The sequence below is a fragment of the Triturus cristatus genome, chromosome 11 (assembly GCF_964204655.1).
Source record: "Triturus cristatus chromosome 11, aTriCri1.1, whole genome shotgun sequence".
Lineage (NCBI taxonomy): Eukaryota > Metazoa > Chordata > Amphibia > Caudata > Salamandridae > Triturus > Triturus cristatus.
In genome coordinates this window covers 1,045,402,057-1,045,421,688 of record NC_140594.1, presented here as the reverse complement: position 1 = coordinate 1,045,421,688, position 19,632 = coordinate 1,045,402,057, and the positions used below count along the sequence as shown (strand labels likewise).

The 19,632-nt window shown below is 45.6% G+C and overlaps 1 protein-coding gene across 1 annotated transcript in view; it reads right to left on the bottom strand.

Moving 5' to 3' along the window:
* The window catches only part of LOC146785911 (coiled-coil domain-containing protein 150-like), a 184,200-nt gene that overhangs the window by 78,988 nt on the left and 85,580 nt on the right, over positions 1–19,632 (bottom strand). The window contains exons 2-6 of the mRNA XM_085633121.1: positions 19,252–19,427; positions 16,982–17,050; positions 14,123–14,239; positions 12,691–12,820; positions 7,944–7,987 (exon numbers count right to left, since the gene is read on the bottom strand). Coding sequence (XP_085489247.1) covers positions 7,944–7,987; positions 12,691–12,820; positions 14,123–14,239; positions 16,982–17,050; positions 19,252–19,427 — 536 coding nt within the window. The remainder of the gene's footprint in view (positions 1–7,943; positions 7,988–12,690; positions 12,821–14,122; positions 14,240–16,981; positions 17,051–19,251; positions 19,428–19,632) is intronic.

Below are 19,632 nucleotides of genomic sequence, written 5' to 3'. Positions count from 1 at the left end.
AGGCATTCTATTTACAAGCATTGGCATAGCCAATAGGTCTCACCGTTGGGGCCTTATAAGTGTTTAGCCATGCAACAGTTAATTTTGTTGCACCAAGGATATTGTGCTGCATAACTAAATACTTATAAGGTCCCAAAAGCGAGACCCATTGTTTTCTGCCTGTTTTGGCTCACGAGGCATATTCAGCATGCGGATATCTGCAGACTTGATCAAGGCTGGGTGACCTTACCCCCGTCCTTGGGATGAGCGAAGAAAACATGTTACTGACTAACTCCCGGCTCCCCAGGAACTGAAGAGAGGGCCTGACACTGGTGGCTGTGATGGGTGTTAACTGGGTGCTGTAGCAATTCCTAGTTGATGTCATGGCTGTTAAGAGTCCAGATCTCTGGGTTGCGAATGATTTACACAAACATGGATGGCTGCCTATTGTGTGCAACTGAACTGCTTCTGGTTAGAAACTATTTTAGTAAAGCTGAGTGCAGATCCATGCGCTTGGGGCACAGCCAAGAGGGCGTCGCTTGCAAGCAGCATTTCTGTAGAGTTAAACATGTGTCATGGCTCAACTATACTGCATGTGTAGTGCCTAGAAGTGGAACAGCTTTATCTGAGCCTCAGTATACACTAGGCTCTGCTGATGTTGGCTGTTGATCCTCATTTCAAGTTTATATAAAAACCACTGGAAACAAAGACCTATGTTTTAAGTTTTTTAAATTGTAGCTATGGCTGAGAGTTGATCTTTAGAAGGCCTGTGGGAATTGATTGTGTGATTGTGTGTTTTAGTTTCTATTCTGTGACCTCCAAGTAGGAAGAGCATTAACTGAGTGGTCCCACTGCCAGACCCATTAGGAGCTTTTGACAGCAGTGTAACAGTGCCCTGGGCCTTGGACATGAATGCTAAACCACATTTACAGCCTGGAGACCTATCGAGGAGCCATTGCCCAGACCAGCAACAGGATAGGTAGCCTCATACGGTGACCACCGCATGCTACATTATACATCACCTTCAGGGTGCTGTCGACTAGGGTCTTACTGTAGCGCTGGCATTACCCCTGTGAGATGTATTGTCTGCGTATCTGGAGGGATAGCTCTGCTTAGGGAGGAGTGTGAGTACTATAAGTAAACAGAGGCAGAGCTCTGCTAAAAGCAACATCTGGAAGCCGATGGATAGGTTTGCTTCCTGAGAGGTGCAAACCTCAAGAAACCCAAATGAAAGTTCTGCTGTCTGAAGCTTGTCAGACCTGCGTGACCCAAGCACGAGATTGACTGAAGCCAGAATCTGCGCAGTTTGTTTAACCAGTGATAGTCTGATGTCTGTCTGAGGCCTGTAAAGAGCTCTGTAAGGTTTGATATACCTGCTAGGACCGATGATATCTGTGAAGTGTAGGCACCCTGCTGAGGTAGAGCTCTTCTCCACATCTAGAACCTCTGTCAATCATCAAGGGCTCAGGTACAAAGTCTGAGACAGAACCTATGAGCAGTGTTCTAGTTACACTCAGGATAAATTATTAGTGTCAATTTGTCACCTCTGAGTGCTCCACGGACTAAGATCCTTATATGAATTTTACATTTCGTATAAAAAATTAAAATGAAACTTTAACTCAACTCTTCATTATTTTTCATGCTCCAATGGCCGTTGCTGCTTCATGTGTGATACATGTATGTCAAACGTTTCACCATGGGGCCCAATGATGCAACTGATGCATTTCGGGGGACAACAAAGGAACTACTTCACCAGGATCTGCCCTTATTCAAACTCCAATAGGGCACAATACTTAAGAAAATATATTACTAGATAAGAATCTCTACGGATTTCTACCAACATTCAATTCTTGTCAAACATATGAATGCATGCAGTACACTTTCATTTTGCTTAATGTTCTGCTATTTCACTGATATCCTAAAACTTCAGTCACAAAGAGAGTAACCACTGGGGCAAAATCCCAACACCTCGTACTAAATCCTAATACCATTCTTTTTTCAAAATACAATCAATCAATCAGGGGTTTGTAAAGCGCACTACTCACCCGTAAGGGTCTCAAAGCGCTGGGGGGGGGGGGTGGGGGGGTGGGTTTGCGGCTCCACTGAGGTCATTCGAAGAGTCAGGTCTTAAGGTCTTTCCTGAACTGGTGCAGTGTTAGACTTCGCCAGACATGAAGGGGGAGATCGTTCCACGTCTTGGCTGCGAGGTACGAGAAGGACCTTCCCCCCGCTCTGTTCCTTTAGAAGTGTGGGACAGCGGCTAGGGAGAGGTCGGCTGAGTTGAAGTTTCTCTTGCGGGTGTAGAAGGAGAGGCGACTGTTGAAGTATTGACGTCCGATGTTGTGGAGGGCCTTGTAGGCGTGCGTGAGCAGCTTGAAAGTTATTCTTCTTTCGACGGAGAGCCAGTGGAGGTCACGGAAGTGTTGGGTGATGTGGTTGTGCCGTGAGATATTGAGGATTAGTCTGGCTGCGGCATTCTGAGCAGTCTGGAGTTTGCGGAAGAGTTTTTTGTTGAATCCTGTGTAGAGGGCGTTGCCGTAGTCCGGTCTGCTGGTGATAAGGGCGAGTGACTGTTTTCCTGGCATCGGGGGGGGGGGGGGATGGGGGGCTGGGGAGTTTTACGTAGTATGCGGAGGGTGCTGAAGCATGCGGAGGAAACTGAGTTGATCTGCTGATTCATAGTGAGAGATGAGTCCAGTATGATGCCGAGGTTACGTGCATGGTCTGTCAGGGTGGGTGGGTTTCTGAATTCGGGGGGCCACCAAGGGTCATCCCATGTGGAGAGGGTGGAGCTGAGGATGAGGACTTCTGTTTTCTCTGAGTTGAGTTTCAGACAGCTGTTCTTCATCCAGGTTGCAACAGCTTTCATCCCTTCTTGGAAGTTGTGCCTGGTGATGTCGGGTTCCTTGGTGAGGGAGAGGATGAGTTGGGTGTCATCGGCGTAGGACACAATGTTGAGTCCATGATTTCTGACGATGGTTGCGAGGGGGGCCATGTAGACGTTGAAGAGGGTAGGGCTGAGGGAGGATCCTTGGGGAACTCCGCATCTGGTTTCTGTCAGTTCTGAGAGGAAGGGCTGGAGTCTTATTCTCTGTGTTTTTCCCGAGAGGAATGAATGTATCCAGTCTAGAGCCTTTCCTTGGATGCCGGCAGTGTCACTGCTCTCCCCTGTGCAGCTCCACCATTAAGGGTCTGCCCTTGAGCCCCAAGCTCCTTGCCAGGTAGGTGTTCGAGGCCCTCCTCCACCCGCAAGCTCCTGCCTGTTCATCATCCCTGGTGGTCTAGTGGACGAGCACCCAGCTCTTCTGCTATTTCCGCTCTGTTCTCTTTTGCCTCTTTTCTCTTTTCCTTGGCCTCTTTTCTCTTTTCCTTTGCCTCTTTTTTCTTTTTCTTTTCCTTTGCCTCTTTCTCATTTTGCCTCTGCTTCGCGACCTGTTCCTGCACTCCCCGCCGCTAATGCCCATGTGGCCCACCCCCAGCGTGTCGCTCCCGCCTCCCAGCTGATCGCCCTCTCCCCAAACCCTTACTTAATGGCGGCCACTATGCGGCAAGTAGAGCATGAACAATGTTCCTGTCGTATGACAACTGATCCAAAAACAACTATTAATTCTTATATTTAAACTACAACTGAGCAGCTCTAATAAGTACTCCATCTGCCTCTTGATCATATAGCGCTGTGAATTAAAAAGCGGGATTATCACCGCCTCTTACCAAGGTTTGATTCCCCAGTGCTCCTAAATGTATGTACTATTGCTTTATTCATGACTTTAGGTTTATATTTTCATCTGATGCCTCTTTCAGTTTTTCCATTTTTTCTTACTGTTTCTCAACACCCCTTAGGATACTGAAAACTGTATAATTTTTACAGATACCTTTTTTCCTATAAATATCTTACGTAATTGGCCCAATACATTGATAAACAGAAAACTGCAACACAACTTTGCACCACAGAGCTCTGGCGTCACATGCACTGTCCTACTACATGTTGTTACGTTCTTGTGGTATTTTCAACAAGGTGCTTGTTATTTGAATATCGTTAAAAAATATTTTTTTCTAAAAAAGATAAACTCTTTGGAATTATTTAAATGCACCCTCAGCTTCAAATTTGTCTACAAATAAGTAGTTTGCATACTTTGTGTGTGAAATATCAAAATATTATGGTACAGACTACTATCAACAACCATTGGCAAAGTCAATAGGTCTCACTTATCGGAGAGCTATTGGCTTTGTCAATTCGTTTTAGCCATGTTATACATTAGATTGCCTGCTGTGTAGCATGGCTGAACATTAAAAAAAAAAAAGCGCTATGATGTGCCCAGTGCTGACCGCAAGGGCAATGATTTATTTTCATAGTGTGTAATTATTCTCTGCCTTCACTAAAAAAGTGTTCAAATATCTAATTTCTGACCCGAAGTTCGGCACACATAAGGACAGCGCCAAAAAGTCTACGCAGAGAAGGGAGCACAGCGCCGTCTGCATCTTTGTAGCATCTAGACCTGCTGGTGTGACTTTTGAGTGCTTTTTTGTGGTGGAACAGGAGGGGACAAATAATGAAGGGGGTAGGGGTGAACAAGACAAGGAACAAAGGGGAAGGAGCAGACCAGACAAGCAACGAAGCAGGAGTCAGGTGGAGGGAAGGGTAATTCACAAGGCGGGAGGGATTGAGTGCTAGTAAAAGGGTACAAAGGTACCTCTGAGAGCGGTGAGCAGAGGAAGGAGACTGAACAAGGGAAGCAGCACCGGGCCATGCTCCAGGGCAGGGTCAAGCACATGAAGAGGTAGTGAAGCCGGCACTCACTGACCAAGCAAAACCAAGGAAATAAGTGTGATGATGAAGCCAGCTAATGGTAAAAATGGACAGGGTCTAAGACCCCTGTAAGTAAACAAAATGTTTCACAAGTGATAGCACACATGCTGTTTCAGGTGAGACCTAAAGTATAGGGTGTCAGCAAACTGTCAAAAAGGTGAAGGTGCCCATCAAACATACTGAAGGGCATAAATCAACCAACAATGTAGAGGTAAAGGGTGGTGAGGGTGAGTTGAGGGGCGTGGTGTGGGCAGAGGTGCTCACGAGTGAATAAAGGTAAAGGGAGATGAAGGTGAGCTGAGGGCACAGGGCTAGGTAGAAGAACAAGGGATGTGAGAGTGACTAGCGGGTTCAGGAGTGGGGAGAGGAAAAGGGAGGTGAGGGTGACTGGTGAGAGTGATTTCGGGGTTCAGGAGTGGGTAGTGGAAAACTGACGTGAGAGTAACTTTAGGGTTTGGGGTAGAGGTAAAAAAAAGGCGATTGTAACTTGAGGGTTATGAGATGTGGGTAGAGGTAAAGGGAGATGAGATGACTGGAGTGCTCAGGTGTGGATAGGGGTAAAGTGAGGTGGGGGTGACCTGAGGGCTCATGGGTGGGTAAAGGTATAGGGAGGTGAGGGTGACTGGAGTTCTCAACCAGGGATATAGGTAAAGGGAGGTAAAGGTGTGTTAAGGGTTCAGGGCTGGGTAGAGGTAAAGGAAGGTGAGCTTGAGTTGAGGGCTCAGGAGTGGGCAGAGGTAAAGGGAGGTGAGGGTGACTGCTGAGGGTGACTTGAAGGTCAGGGGTGGGTAGTGGTAAAGGACATTCAGTGTGACTTGAGGGCTCAAGAGTAGGTAGAGGAAAGGGGGTGGGGGTGACTTTAGGGTTTGGGGGAAGAGGTAGAAGGAGATAATGGTGAAAAGTGAGGATTAGGGGGTGGGTAGAGATAAAGGGAGGTGAGGGTGGCTTGAGTGCTCAGGGGTGGGTAGAGATAAAGGGAGGTTAGGGTGGCTTGAGTGCTCAGGGGTGGGTAGAGATAAAGGGAGGTTAGGGTGACTTGATGGCTTTGTGGTGAGAAGAGGTAAAGGGATAGGAGGTGACTGCAGTGCTCAGGGCTGCACAGAGGTAAAGAGAGGAGAGGGTGACTTGAGCGCTCATGGGTGGATAAAGGTAAAGGGAAATAAGGGTGACTTGAGGGTTCAGGGGTGGTAGGGGTAAAGGGAGGGTGACTTGAGGGTTCAGGGATGGGTAGAGGTAAAGGAAGGCGGGGGTGTCTAGAGGGGCACGTATGGGTAAAGGTAAAATTATTAGGTGAGGGTGACTTGAGTTCTCATAGGTAGGTAGAGATAAATGGAGTAGAGGATGGCTTGAGAGTTCACAGCTGAGTAGAGGTAAAGGGAGGTCAGGGTGAATTGAGGGGTATGGGGTAGGTAGAGCTAAATGGAGGTGAAGGGGACTTGAGGGCAAATGGCTGGGAAGAGGTAAAGGAAATGAGGTTGACTTGAGGTTTAGGGGTGGGTGGAGGTAAAGGGAAGAGCGGGTGACTTGATTATAATGAGTGGTTAAGGGTAAAGGGATATAAGGGTGCTTAAGGGTTCTGGGATGGGTAGAGATAAAGGCAGGTGAAGGTGACTGGAGTGCTCAGGGGTGGGTAGAGGTAAAGGGATGTGAGGGTGACTTGAGGATTATGGGGTGAGCATAGGTAAAGGGATGTGAGGGTGACTTGAGTATGGGGTGAGCATAGGTAAAGGAGGTAAAGGTGACTTGAGTATTATGGGGTGGGTCTAGGTAATGGAAGGAGAGGGTGACTTGAGTCCTCAGGGTGGATGGAGGTATGGGGGGTGACGGTGACTTGAGGGTTCAGGCATGGGTAGAGGTAAAGCGAACTGAGGGGGTCTGGTGAGGGGGACTTGAGGGTAAAGGGATGGGTAGAGGTAAAGGGAGGTGAGGTGAGGGTGACTTTAGGGTGACTTTAGGGTTCGGTGGGTAGAGGTACAGGGAGGTGAGGGTGACTTGAGGGTTATGGGGTGGGTAGATAAAAGGGAGGTGAGGGTCACTTGAGGATTTAGTGGGGGGTTAAGGTAGAGGGAGATGAGGGTGACTTAGGGTTCAGGGGTCGGCATGGGTAAAGGGACGTGAAGGTGAATTGAGTGTTATTAGTTGGGTAGAGGTAAATATAAATGAGGGTAACGTTAGGGTTAATGGTTGTGGGTAGATATAAAGGAAGCTGAAGGTGACTTAAGGGTTATCAGGTGGGTAGAGGTAAATAGAGGTGAAAGTGACTTGACGGTTATGGGATGGGTAGAGGTAAGGGAAGTTGACGGTGACTTAAGGGTTCAGAGGTGGGCAGTAATATAAATTGAATTAATTTAAAAAACACTATGTATTACAACTATGTTAAAGTAAACATATACAACGTTGTTTAATAAACAACATTATGGACCTAAAAAAACAATATTCTTTCCTTATATATTCTGTGACCCTTTGTGTTTGACTTTAGGATATTTTGACAAAAATATTCTTGTGGTACAAGATTTTTTCCACACTATTTTGGTCATTCACCTTCTGAAAAACCTCCAAAATGTATTGATCACAATCAATAAGGCACAATGGTAAGATAGATGTACGTTGAATAGGACCAAGTGAAGAAACTTTAATTAGTTAAAAAATAAGTAAATGTTCACATGATCATAAGCTTAAAGAAATTGAGTAAAATGTATTCTTTTCATATTAAAAAAAAAATTGGGGTGGTCCAAAATCTACGAGCTTCCAAAAGTGATAAGCTATCACTTTAATTATTTGTGATAAGGAACACCAAAGTAGATGGCTTTAGGAGTTATGCCACTAAATATTATTTTAGAAATTACATAATGAATGTAAACAAATGTTATTATCTCTATAATACAAGAAAGAACAACATTTTTGTACTGCCCATCACTAACAATTGAAACATCAGTACAACTAAAGGGTCAACTCTGTAAAACAGGTTATACATATGCAGTAACACTGTGTAACAAAGTTTGTAATCATAGCCAGCTAGAACATCTCAACCTTGCAAAGAGGAAAGGCTGCAATGGTTTGTGAACTCAATACAGAATCATATTTATTCCAAAAGTACATTTACGCTTGTTCTTTAGGGCATCATTCACAGTAGCTTGTTAGAAATTGCCTCACTTACCTTATTTTCGTTTTGAAGTTTGTTGATGATGACATCCTTGGCATCTGAAATATCAAACAGAAGGTAATGAGCAGGAATGTGATATTAAGTAGGTGGCAAATCCATTAATCTATGGTGACCCAATTTCCAATCGCCTACTAATTTCTTTTCTAATCTAGTATATTTCTTCTTATCTTTGGAACGGATTTCCCACCTTTGGAGAATTATAGCAAATCACAAGGGAATTCCTTGAGCTTTTAATTTCTAGGTTTCCAGAAGTACACCTACAACACAAACTTTACTTCTGTGGAATTTCCTTTATAGGGTTTTGCCCTTGTTATTCTTGAACTGGAAAGATAGTTCCTCCTTCTTTCAACTAAGAGAAGTTTTACATGTGTTTTCATGGTAGAAAACCACATACAGAATATTTTTGAACTCATGTTTGTGGGAGTCACCTACACTTTGCAGAGCAACCTATAAGCAATGGCCTTTGCCGCCCTAGAGTCTGAACTTACAAAGGCTGAAATCCAACAGGCTCAGGCTGGCAACTGATCAAGTTGGGCTCTTGGAGGTGGGACTCATGAGGGAGCCTAAAGTGAGTTGTCAAAAGACTCAATATCAGCATGACACCACTGCTCAAGTTCAAAGATTTCGTTTAACACATCAGTGGAACCTGGGAGTTGCAGGCTGCCTTTCTTGCAGGGCACCCAATTGAAATAAAAGACCCAGCAATGATGATTTGTGAAGGAAGAGCCCAGGAATGGAAACATGTGGCCCTGCTGACACGTATGTCAAGAATGGTGCATGATGCAAAGATAAGTCTTAGAAATGATCCTTCAGCTATAGTTTGTTTACACTTCCTGCTGTACGAAACGTTTTGTACAGCTCATCTGCTGCATTCATTTGAGGATGCCAAGTCTTTTATTCTTTTTTAGATATTCCAATCCTAGGCCCAGTTTAATAGGTTGTGTTAAGCATGGAATTGACTTAAACCAGGTCTCTAAATGCTACCTCCGTATTTTCTCTATCAGTACCAGGCCCTGTATTCTGTACGGACATCAAGGCCTGACCCTCAGTCCCAGAGTGTTCCATGGAGACACTAACTCATGCATTAAATATGCAGATCACACTCCCTTGAGTCTCAATAGAGAGCCTAAGCCAATCATTTTCTACAGCGATCCCAGGGACTGCATTCTCTAAACAGATTCCATACCATGTGCATTCTATGGGGCCGATTACGTACTCGTCCAGAAAGCATTCCGACTGAGTCGGTTCTGGAATGCTTTCTGGACGACTCGGATCAGGGGAGTCCAACTGAGCAATTGATGTCTCCGGATACGATTTGGTCAGACTCCCATTGGCTTCAACGAGAGCCTGTGTTCTGAACGAGAGCACAGGCTCCCATTGAAAAAAGAGGTGGCTGGGGAAAATCGTGCACCCTGTGGCGGGCACCCCATGGTGCCTGCCACACTGTGCATGGTCGGGAAGAGGGGACCCATGGGCACCCCCACGGGGCTAATTTGGAGGGCTCTGGATGAAGGGGGCCTGCTATGGGCCCCCAAAGACGGATTCTGACAGCCGGAAACTGCATCCATGGAGCTGTACAATATGGCTCCGAAAGGCTCGGCCTGTCTGAATGCCTTTCGGAACCGATTCAGACAGACCTTATGGTTTCGGGGCATCGTAATTGGTCGTTCGGAACAGGGTACGACTCGGTTGAAAACAAGGCTACCGAATCGGATTCGGCAAGCCCAAATCCGATTCAGAGCCCTTCCTAACGAGATCGTAATCGGCCCATATGTTGGACCCAGACCCTGCATTTCCCAATGCAGATGAAGATGAACTCTTTGTGCACATCTGTAGTCCTGCATTCTCTGTGCAGAGCACAGACTATGAAAACTGTTTTCAAATATAAGAACATGTATTGCTTATAGAGATCTTGGTCCCTGTATTCTGTGTGCAATACCCACCACAGTGAATCTCAGTCCCTCTATCTCCCCTAGGAGATTACTATGGAAATTCCAGGTCTAAGTCCTTATTATGTGCCCCACTTACAAAGTATGGACAGATCTCAGGAAGGATGTTCCTGGCCATGTAGAAACCCCACACTAAGAATTTTATGGAGATCCCAGGCATGAAGTCTGCCTAGAGAATACAGATCCTGTACTCTATACACAGATGACAGGCAGCACAGACCCTATGGAAAGCTCCGGTCCCACATTCTCTATGGAAATACCAGGCCGCACATTCTCTATAAAGATCACAGATCATGTATTCACAGGTCATGTAATACCCCATGACCTATGTGCTGATCACAGACCCAGTGTCGTCATAGTGTTCTATGGCCCTAGTCCTGAGTAGATTCCCATGACCTGTGGTCCTGTAGCAGACACATGCACTCTCTATGCAGGTACTAGGCCCTGAACATTCGATACATATCTCACTTCTTATATTCTATTGCTTAAGGAGGTCCCATGCCCTGTACTCCATTCTCTATGAGGCCTCTCTTCCGACTGCATGTCTTGTGTTGTCTACAGAGATCCCAGGCCCTGGAGCCTTACTAGGGCTGTGTCATTGATACAGATCCTAGGCCATCAAATTGCTATTGAGATTCCAGGTGCTTTAATGTTTATGGAGACAGAATGCACTGTTCTCTCTATGCAGAGCAAAGGCCTATGTTCTTCATGATGATCCCAGACCCTGTGGCCGCAGTAGAGATATCCAGGCCCAGTGTTCCAAAGATGATTAGAACAGTGGAATGTTGAGAGCTCCGTTGAAGACAATGAAGCAGAAGTGGCCTATATGAACTGATATAAGCCTGCTGCTCTCAACAATTCAAAGTCCTTATACATAGCCTCTGCCTTTCTCTTTCCCCTGCTTCTTGGAAATATATTATTAAGACAGAGGAAAGCGAAGGGCAGAGACCGTGCGGCAGGTCACACGCAGCCTTCGCCTTTTCCCTCCTCCTGTAGCTCATTGTCACTAGGGCTTCAGAAGGAAAAAGGGGTGAATGCTGCTCAGCTTCCGGGCTTCCTGGCTTGATGGAATTACAAAAAACAATTCAGCCAAGTCGTGGAGAACCATGGGCTGACTTCAGCCCCCTTCCACAGCTCTTGCTGTTAATGTTCTTCAACCAAAAGCCACAGCATGCGAGCGCGGTTAGCAGTAGAACGTTCACAGCAAGAGCTGTGAAACAAATGCTTCGGAGCCGAAGGGGATTTCAACTCTCTTGGGCTCCGAGAGGCCTTTGCATTTTTTAATTAGAACATTCTCCCCTCATGTGGCACAATGTTCTAAAAGTCTTATAGCCTGCAGTATCTGGGTTATAGCGGCCATTAAGGCCCGCTCCCTCGTTAAAGGCCCTCGCCTATAGCCTGCTACACCGGGATATAACTCAGTATTTCAAGTACTATATCATTTATATAGCTATCCCAGTGTCTGTACTCTGAGTGCAGATCCCTGAACCGGTCTCCTATATACAAATCATCCACCCTAAGTTCCGATGCGACCCAGGCCAAGTATCCTGCCTAGAGATTCCCTGCATTCTCAACAGAGATTGGAGGCCATGTAGTCACACCGTGTAGATCATACGCCATATATTCCCTCAGTAGATAATACACATGTTTTCATATGTTGGTCTTCACCTCATAAGCATGGGACTCCAAGCCGTTTATCCTATATGGAGATCTCATATCCTGTATCCTCTATTGATATTCAAGCCCTGTATCCTTTATGGAGAACACACGTCCTGTATCCTTTACAGAGACTGACCGTCCTGTATCCTCTATTAAGACTGCAAGCCCTGTTTCATCTATGGATATCGCACCCCTGTATCCTCTATGCAGAGCGCACTCCTGTATACTCTTATGGAGATGTTGTGCTCTGTGGTCATCCTCTCTGCTGATTCCAACCTTGGAAAGACCCTATCAGTGAGATCTTGTATCCTGTTTGACTGTGTACTTTTTATATGAATAACAAGATTTTTTTTTGGGGTGTAGCCTGAGATTTTAGATGTGCATCCCCAAGTCCTCCACCCTTATTAGACACCTCTACTTCCGGCAAATCTTTCTCACCCAGGACACTTTAAACCAGGTCACACATATGGCTGCAAATCCAGCCCCAGTATGTAGCAGCTAATCTGGCCTCCATATGAGGGTGCAGGTTGGCCTTCGAACTTTAGCTACAGGTCTGCTCCCCATTAAGGGCTGTAGAGTTTGCAGAGTGGTTCCATCAAACATGCTCTTGGTTCAACAAAGCATCACTTCTTTCAGTGGAGCTGCTATAGTGAGCTCCAGTGAAGACAATATTCCTCGCTGCCATGTGGGGATCTTTATGTATGCGAAGCAGTCTTCCACCATACAACTAGAGGCCACAGTCTGCGTGGATCTGGCTGGCAAGCAGTCCCAGCACCATACTGTAATTCAGACCCTAAATTCACTGCCTGCTTTGAGCTTGATATCCAGGCCAAATGGTCGCTTTACTCCACCCTCTGGATGCAACTGCTTACAATGGAAAAAGAGAAACCATAAGTCCCAGGATATCCAACTGCAGGCTGAAAAAAACACAGGACTGGCTCAAATTCTCTCTCTTGATATGAGGGCACAGCCAATGGAAAGCCACTTTTAATGTGTTGAGCTTGATCAAGCTGCCTTCTCATCACAACTTCCCTCCCCCATCATCACTATAAAAACCTATAATGCACAGTCATCTTATGCAAGGCACCCCAAAGATTTGTCCCCCCAAAGAACAAGCCTAATAAAGTTCTTACCCAGTTCGGCTTTCAGATCTTGTAACTGCAGCTCCATGTGCTCAATGATCTGGAGTTCCTGGTGCTGCCTATCAATGCATCCCTGGGTGCCCACGAGCAGGCTCTTGCTGTCCTGCCGCAGCACGTGGATCTGAAATGACATTCAGGCTCTCGCAGTTAGTCACAAATGTCACCAGAGGATGCAGAATCTATGACCCTTGAACCATTGCTGACATTGCTGACTAGTCACTTGTTTTTCATGTGTGTTCAAGCTTTATTTAAAGACAGAATTTCAGATTTACAAAGATTTTGCATGGGGTTTGCATTATTTTTTTAACTCTGACCAGATACAACAACAGTTTAGCAACCAACGCATGTTGATTTGTTTGTAACTAAGAGTCACACAATGCATCACAATGTGCTGCCTTTTGTTATTGTATGTCCACGGAGTGTTACCTGGGGGTGCATATATGTTCCTGTGGATCCACCCATGGATTTTGAATCAAATCCATATCTACAAAGAACTGGAGACATGGATTCGCGCCAAAATGCTGCATCTTCCTGAGGCTGGCATAACAAGGAGAAATATTTGTATTTCTGCTACTTTTTTCTTCTTTGCATGTGTGCTGCATTCCTCAACCATAGTATTTGTGCTGAAAGAGACCCCATCCTGCACAAAAATGATGCTGACCACAACAGAGATACCCTTGCATCCTGGCACAAGGGTGCCTGCATTAGTGCTCGGCTGCTGAAACTGCTCCAGCACAGGGATAAAACAGAACTGTGTCACTTGTTTGTAGATATGGGGTGGGGGAGAAGCACCTGGGCAAGAGAGAGGAACATGAAGCTAGGCAGAATAGGGTGAGAGAAGCACACAAGGGAGACAGAGGGAAAACACAGAAAACACACCCTTCCATAGAGTGCTTAAACCAAAAGAAAAGTGTAACACCTGAAAAAGCGAGCAGTGGCAGGACCCATACTGTATCATGCTCCAGGGGGGGGAAAATGAAAGAACAGATCTGAAAGTTGACACAGCTAACAAATAGAAAGCAAGCAAATGAGAGTGACAATTAAATCAACCAATGGTAACCAAAAGGCGGGCTCTTAGCCCACTGCAAGATTAAAATGTCTTCCAACTAACAGCACCTGCGCTGTCTTAGGTGAGATCAAAAATGAGAGGAACCTGAGGGAAGGAAAGGAGAACTAGAGAAAGGAGGCAGAGCTCGAGAATAAGACAGAATAGGAGTAGGTTGGTTTTAACCCCAGCAAGGCCAACTACGTTTTGCATTCTTCCAAGGTCAATTAAAAGAGTACCAATAAATTGGGTACAGTGCTTAGAAATTGCAGAAGCTGCAGAAGCGTGGTATAGGGAGCTGTATAAAAAATATATCATTTATTCGAGAAATGTCCTACTGTAATCCAAGACCTAGGCTTACTGCCCAGCTATACTTACATCTGTCTGACTGCACTCCAACATAGATTCAAGCTCCTCCACTCTTTGTATCAGGATCTCCTGGGACTTCTCCAGCGACATCCGCACGCCGGTCTCCTGGTGCAGCTGCTCCTGCAACTGAAAACCACACTAAATAGTCAAAGCAAATGCATACAAAAGCCAGAGTGCCTATAGAATCACAGGCTGAAACACACAAATACCAAGGCATCATTAACTCAGATATCAGAACCAAAGCCGCTGCTATATAACAGCACAACACAAGCGTATAACAAATACAAGCACACTTGAACACAATACACACACAGGAGATCTCAAAGGGATCAAAACTGCAGCTACATGTGAAAGATCAGCAAACTGCAGCTACATAACTATATGAAACACTGGGAAAACCCCAGAATTACAGCTAAATCACTGCATAACATGAAGACAAGCACCCAGGCAGGATTCCCAGTTAAGTCACCAAAGAAGATAAGGCATAATCAAGAACAGCACCTACAGCATAGAATGAAAACACAGGACTGCAGTTGGACCACTGCATGAAACACATCAGAGAGGCACACAGGTAGGCACTTTCTTTAAATAAGACAGGTAAGTAATAGGAAGCAAAACACTGAGGCTAAATCACTACTAACCAGCACTGGTAAATTATGCCCACAGGACAAATCTGAGCTGCATGACTACACAAGTCAGGGCCAAGCGTATCCAAAGAACTGCAGCTACATTAGTGTTGGAGATAAAGATCAACAAAATCCATAAAGGAAAGTTAATAAGCACTGCCCGGGCCTTTAGCAAGGGTAAACTGCATTCATGCTGTGGCACGTGCCTCTGTTGGTTTAAGGCACTGGAACCAAGCAGAGTTCACTAGATATTAGTTACTAGTGCAATCAATGCAGACCTTAAGGTCCTGATTCACATAGGTAACTTACACTGTGGGCTAAGTTTACACTTTGGACTAAGTTTACTACTTTCCAGGATTCACAAACTGCACTTTTGTAGTAATGTACACTTCTGTTGTGACTCACACTTTAGTAGGAATTTTAGCATTAAACATGGCCAACCACTAGTACTTAAACATCCTCTTATAGGAAATAATGGAGGTAGGGACTTACTACAAAAGTGCAGTAAGTGAATACCAAAAAGTAGTAAACTCACTCAAAAGTGTAAGCTACTACAATAGTGCAGTTTATAAACAGCCCTTTGAGGCGCTGTTTGGAAAAACACTGTAGTACTACAAAACATACTACAGAGTGCAGTTTGTGAATTAGGCCCACAGAGTGAAAATGCAAATTGTTCTACATCAATAATTGTGTGCACAAAGCTAAAGCTGCTAGATTACCAGGACAACCTTGGAGTCAAGGCACAGTCCCACAGTTACCCAGAAAGTTCTGCTAGAGAGAATGAATCTGACAAACGTTATGATTGGTCAGTCTAAGGTCACCAGCCTTCTCTTTGAGTTGTGACTGTAGGAGTTGAAGGGCCTTATTATGACTTTGTTGGTCTTGGAGTGGGCTGCCATGCTGCCACGCCGAAGCCATTAAAGACTGCCATCCAGAGTACAACTTATCTTTACTCTGACCAGCAGCTCTTTGGTGGTCCGACTGCAATGGGAGCATCAAAAGCCGTTCCTGCAGGGCATGGACCGTCAAGTCCACTCCCTTCATGAACTGGGGGTGCATGCACACAGGGGTGCACAACATGTTGTTCCCCCCTGCATGCACCCCATGGCGCAGGGGCACCAGGGGCCCCTGCAAGGCACCCTTTGTTTACTCACCGCCACACTTTTCATGGCAGTCCCACCGCCATGAAAAGTGTGGTTGTGAGGAAACTCCTAATATGGTTGGCAGTGCCGTAGGGGCACCACCAGCATCTTAGGGGCCTCAGACCACTGCACCATAACCAGGGATCCAACCGCCAGAGTCCTAATGGAACGGGTGGACCGCCAGTCTGACAGTCCGCGGACCGCCACCATGGAGCGCCGAACTCATATGAGAGCCGCAATGCAGCGCGCGCAAAGAATTTCGTTTTATTTATTTATATGTTTACTTTCCTGTAAACGGCCGTAATCTGTAGTTTACTACCCTCACCCTGCCACTCCCCCGCCCCACGGCAGCGCCCGGCAGCACTCCCACCACCGGCCGCTACTGAAGCTCACACCTTAGTGTGACATCAATGCTAGACTGGTAAATTAAAATTAGGAAAAAAAACATAAAGCTGTGCAAAAATAGCTTTGCAGCTGCCTGGCTATGGTAAAAAAATGATAATAAAAAGATAAGGCAGAATGGGAGTGTGCAGGAGGAAAAGCAAATCAGCCATTATCAGGGTAGGAACGAGATGAAGGAGTGAGTGGGCCATAAACACAGGGATCCTCCCGCTCCTGGGGTAGAAGCATCCAGGGAGGAGAGAGGTTAAAAGACAGCACGTCTTGGGGACTGGGAGCAAAGAGTGAAGACAGTAGAGGGAAAGGAAACACACACATGCCCGTGGAGTGCTCCACGCTTAAAAAAATAAGAGCCCTTCAGGTATGCAGTAGAAAGATACAATTCATCCAATCAGAACAATGTGACACCAGAAGGCTGATAAGAAGGACAAAGATAAGAAAGTCATCGAATCAGGAGCAGGGAAGAGAGACAGATAACGCCATCCAATCATGAGCAAGGGGCTTGCCCAAAGCCCACTCTAAATATGTCGGAAACAATGGACCAGAACAGCAAGCAGATAAAGATAGCTGTAGTCGAGACCTAAAAAAGCACATTCAAGCAGCAGCACATATACGATTTTAATGTGCTTATAACAAAACTCCTGAAGTCACATCCCTGATAACCGAGAAGCAAGTAGCCTCTTCCCATCCTTCAACTTTACCTGCTGCAGTCTGTGGCACATTCGGCTCTTTGCCGCTTTCAAGTCCTCAGCTACAAATTCAAAATCATCCTAAAAGCACAAAAAGTGCATCATAGAATTATTCCAGTCAGTGAGAACTTAGATATACACAGGGAATACAAGGCAGAGCATTAAACAAGTTACTCTGCGTGCAACTGTGATTCTTTGAACTTCTCTTAGAATTGTGCAGGAAGAGACATAACAGAATTATTTGCAGAGAGATGGGAAATGTAGTAGCAAGGCAAGAATTAAGGACCAGATAGGCTTTGTGCCCAAATATTATTGTTATTGTTATTATTATACAAAAGCCAGAAAATCATGTTCACTATGAGCACTTTTGCACTATGGTTGGACACCGAAGACACAACTTTTAGAGTTTCACAGACCACTCAATAACTTCTGTGGTACCTGCGTGTATATGGGACAGTGAGCATCAAATGAGTTCAGTGGGTGTCTCAATTCGAGTGCATGAACACTCATAATGGTTATTTTTCCTTTGCTGACGTAATTATATGCATATATGTGCATGTTAATTCTTATTAAGTCATCAGTCTATGGCATGTTGGTGTTACTAGTGCATTCCATTGAGTTATATGCAGTCAGTCTGGTGATGTGTTTTATGAATATTTATGCTTCTCTCTTGTCATTGGGCCTATCTTTCATCTAGTAACCTCTGAAACTTGCAAATGGTTTATTGGAGAAGTGTGGCTCAATGATTAGAGCGGCAGACCCTGATGCAGAGGTCTAGCCCGGGACCAGGGTTCAATTCCCCACCTCGGTGGGTCTTGGCCTCAAAAATTCCACAGACCTGATAATTCTCGCCTCGGTGCCTATTCTAATCGTGGAGTCCCACTCTGCAACTCTGGGCAATAGCTTGCTTAATCTCCACAACGGCCCCCACAACGCTAAGGATGCCTGGCCTCCACCTTGGGGGTGCCCAGGAGTGGACGCCTCACAGGGAAAGCCAGGATGGGTTCCACAGCGGTATTCGTGCAAGTGCCTTGAGACCCTTGCGGGTGAGTAGTGCGCTATACAAGTATCAAATTTACATTTACCAGTGGTTGCAAAGTCTAGAATTAGAGAAGATTGGTGAAAAATACTGTGGGTTGCTTTATTCATTTGTGGGTGTGTTTTTTGATTTATTTGGGATGGACCTTTGACATTTCCCTCTCATTTTGATATATGACTCAGTTCAACCTTCCACCGTCACACAAAGCTAGGCCTTTTGTGCCTGTCGAATATAGGAGCGGGGGGGGGGGGGAGGGAGGGGGTGGGATGGCGATTTCTGCTTTGATGCCCCACGACGGTCGCAGATAAGGGGGGGGTTCAGGAATCACAAGTCTACACTTCTGCAAACGCATGCAACTTATGGACTCTTTGTGAACCACGAAGCATACACAAGGCGTAAGGTCCAAGCTTACATTTACTCTTGGTCTAGTAAAGATATGGCTTCGTGAGTTGGACACTTCAGGTCTGGGACTGAGGAGTTGCGTTGTTGATTCACTAAAATGCTAGTGGTAGTGGAAGTGATATCATGTGCCCTTCGGCCCTTGATCTCATTACAGGATAGACACCTTTGGGTAGGTTTACAAAAAGCACATGCAACGCAGTGCAGCAGTCAAAGTTGCTGCAAAAGGGAGAGAGCAGAGCAGCACCACATCTACCAAGATATGACACTTTCTGGCAGCCTCTGCTGGTGCAAATTCCGGCTGCCTTTGTGCCACGCACACACCTTTGCACCATAGTGCACATGTGTCTGTGTCATGTCTAGCACAGGTTTGTAAGTATTCCTCCCATCACATTCCCATTGTGCATTTGACGCAATATGGGTATGCCGAGATGTAGGACTCGTGCTCACTGTGCCACTGAAATAAAGGTGCGCCCAAACGAAGGGACCCAACTAGGCCGAAGCAGGTCTTGGGTTACTTGTGTTCTGGTTCAGTAAGGCATTGGCTTGGCTGCTCAGGCTGGACTGTTCCCATTGGAGCAGGACCAAGGCTGATTTGCATATGGCTGTGTCTAATTAGAGGTGCCATGGTTGACAAAAAAGATAGGTTTAAATGCTACCCCATTTAATTGCCAGTGGTTAGACAAATTGCAAGCATTCCTCCCACCACCTTTCGTGTGTTTTATATGGAACTTTAGCCAAAAGACCCCACCTTATAAATTGAACAATATGTCGAGCCCCAGCCATGAAGCGATCACTTGTATATACTTTAGTCAGAAGTGGTAAGAAAGTACTATCTTCCTACCTTGGCGTTGGTCGCATCTGCCAGAGCAGACTTCATGCAGTCATAGGCATGGTACAGTCTTTTCTTCTCGCTGCTTTCAAAAATACACTTCTTCTGAAGATTCATTAATATTATCTGTGCAGCCTGGATGTCCTGCAAGATGGTCTCTTGCACAGAAAATTGCTTCTCCAGTTGGTCTGAAACAATATTTTGAGTTCAGTGTAAGAATCAGTACAGATGTTTCATGGAAGAAAATTACAGACATGTTCATGCTGAGAACTGCTCTGCTGTAGTACATGAGCCAGACCAGGACACCAGAAGCGCAGGCACTGGTCAGTACAAAGGGCATACAGCAACATACGACACTGGGACCAGAGCACATCAACACCCATATGTTGAATG